At 54.5% G+C, this 1,500-nt stretch overlaps 1 protein-coding gene across 1 annotated transcript in view; it reads left to right on the top strand.

Annotated features, from left to right (window-relative positions):
• Positions 1-243: 243 nt before the first annotated feature.
• The window catches only part of LOC104461804 (LIM and cysteine-rich domains protein 1-like), a gene marked incomplete at both ends in the record, with an annotated part of 9,540 nt that continues 8,283 nt past the window's right edge, over positions 244-1,500 (top strand). Inside the window, one exon of the mRNA XM_010073521.1 lies at positions 244-499. Coding sequence (XP_010071823.1) covers positions 244-499 — 256 coding nt within the window. The remainder of the gene's footprint in view (positions 500-1,500) is intronic.

Genomic DNA, 1,500 nt, shown 5'->3' with positions numbered 1-1,500 from the left:
TGAGGCTTTGGGCAACCTGGGCTAGTGGGAGGTGTCCCTGCCCATGGCAGGGGGTGGCACTGGATGGTCTCTAAGGTCCCTTCCAACCCAAACCATCCTGTGATTCTATGGACCATGCTGAATTCCTTATGCCATTAGCCTGCTCTGTGTTTAACCTTTGGAAGAGGCTGATGCTCCATTGCTCAGCCATCGCAGGACCGCCTGTCTCTGGTGGCCCAGGATGATTTCTCTTGTCACCCGCAGGAAGATCTGCAAGTCCTGCAAATGCAGCCAGGAGGATCACAGCCTGAGCTCGGATGTGGAGGACGATCGGAAAATCGGGCGGCTGCTGTCGGACTCCAAGTACGCCACGCTCACCGCCCGCGTGAAGGGAGGTGACGGCGTCCGCATTTACAAGCGGAACCGCATGATCATCACCAACCCCATCGTCTCGCGGAAAGACCCCACCTTTGACACCATCACGTACGAGTGGGCTCCCCCGGGGCTCACCCAGAAGCTGGTAAGATGCTCCAGGAGTGGGTAGCTGTGATGCTTCATGGAGAACATAAAGCAGCTCCAGAGCAGAGTTATTGGGGGAAAATAGTAAAATGTGTGGCTTGCGTCATGGAGCCAAAATGTACGTAACGCTGCGTATTTGGGAAAACTGCATAAATAACCCCAGAGTGGGTCGGAGAGGGGAATGGGTTTGCCTTTGGGTTTTTATAAGTTTCTAGGAGAAGTCTTACTGGGTTGTACAACTGAAAGCTCGCTACTTCAGGAAAGCTCCTGTCCAGTTAAGACATTCCCACCGCCTCTGCCCGTGGGCAGCAGCAGCCCATCCTTGGCTGGGAGCATCTGCCTGCCCCGGCACGAGCTCTGCCCACCGCTGCTGCCCGAGGAGCCCCTCTCAGATTCAGCACTGGAGCTGGGATTTTTCTTTTTCTTACAGCTAAACACAGTCTGATGCAAATAAAAATATTTGTTAAGGTTGGAGATGGGGAGCGTGGTCCCATGCCTGGGGTGGGATGTGGAGCAGGCCCCCAGCCCCTCCTTCCCTCCCGCGCCTGGTTTCCATCCGGGCGAGCGATGTTGCTGTGTGGGAAGGGAGGGAAGTGGGGTTTGGCGGTGGAAGTGTTAGCCAGCAGAGCACTTCTTGAGGGAGAGCATTAGACTGGCTTTGAGCTGTGTTGTGGTACTAAGAACATTACATATTACACTGTCATTAGGGGCAGCTTTTGCTCTTCAAATTGGACAAATGGCTTAAAGCTGCTGACAATTGCAACCAGATTTTTTTTTTAAAGAAGAATTGGGGAAACAAATGTGGGATTGCAGCTGCAGCCCCAAGAGGCAGACTGATTATTTCTTCTTAACACTCAGCTGCCATCAGCCCCTTGGAAAGGCAGACTGGGGATGGCATGTGGTCCATACTGGGAATGCAGCTGGGAGCAGACCCCGGGCTCTAAGGAGGGAGCGAGCCCCTCGTGCATCCCCCGCCCGGCTGTGAAGGGCAGCGCTGCTGCT

This window comes from Pterocles gutturalis, unplaced genomic scaffold (genome assembly GCF_000699245.1).
Source record: "Pterocles gutturalis isolate BGI_N339 unplaced genomic scaffold, ASM69924v1 scaffold21047, whole genome shotgun sequence".
Lineage (NCBI taxonomy): Eukaryota > Metazoa > Chordata > Aves > Pterocliformes > Pteroclidae > Pterocles > Pterocles gutturalis.
This window is presented reverse-complemented; position numbering and strand designations above follow the sequence as displayed.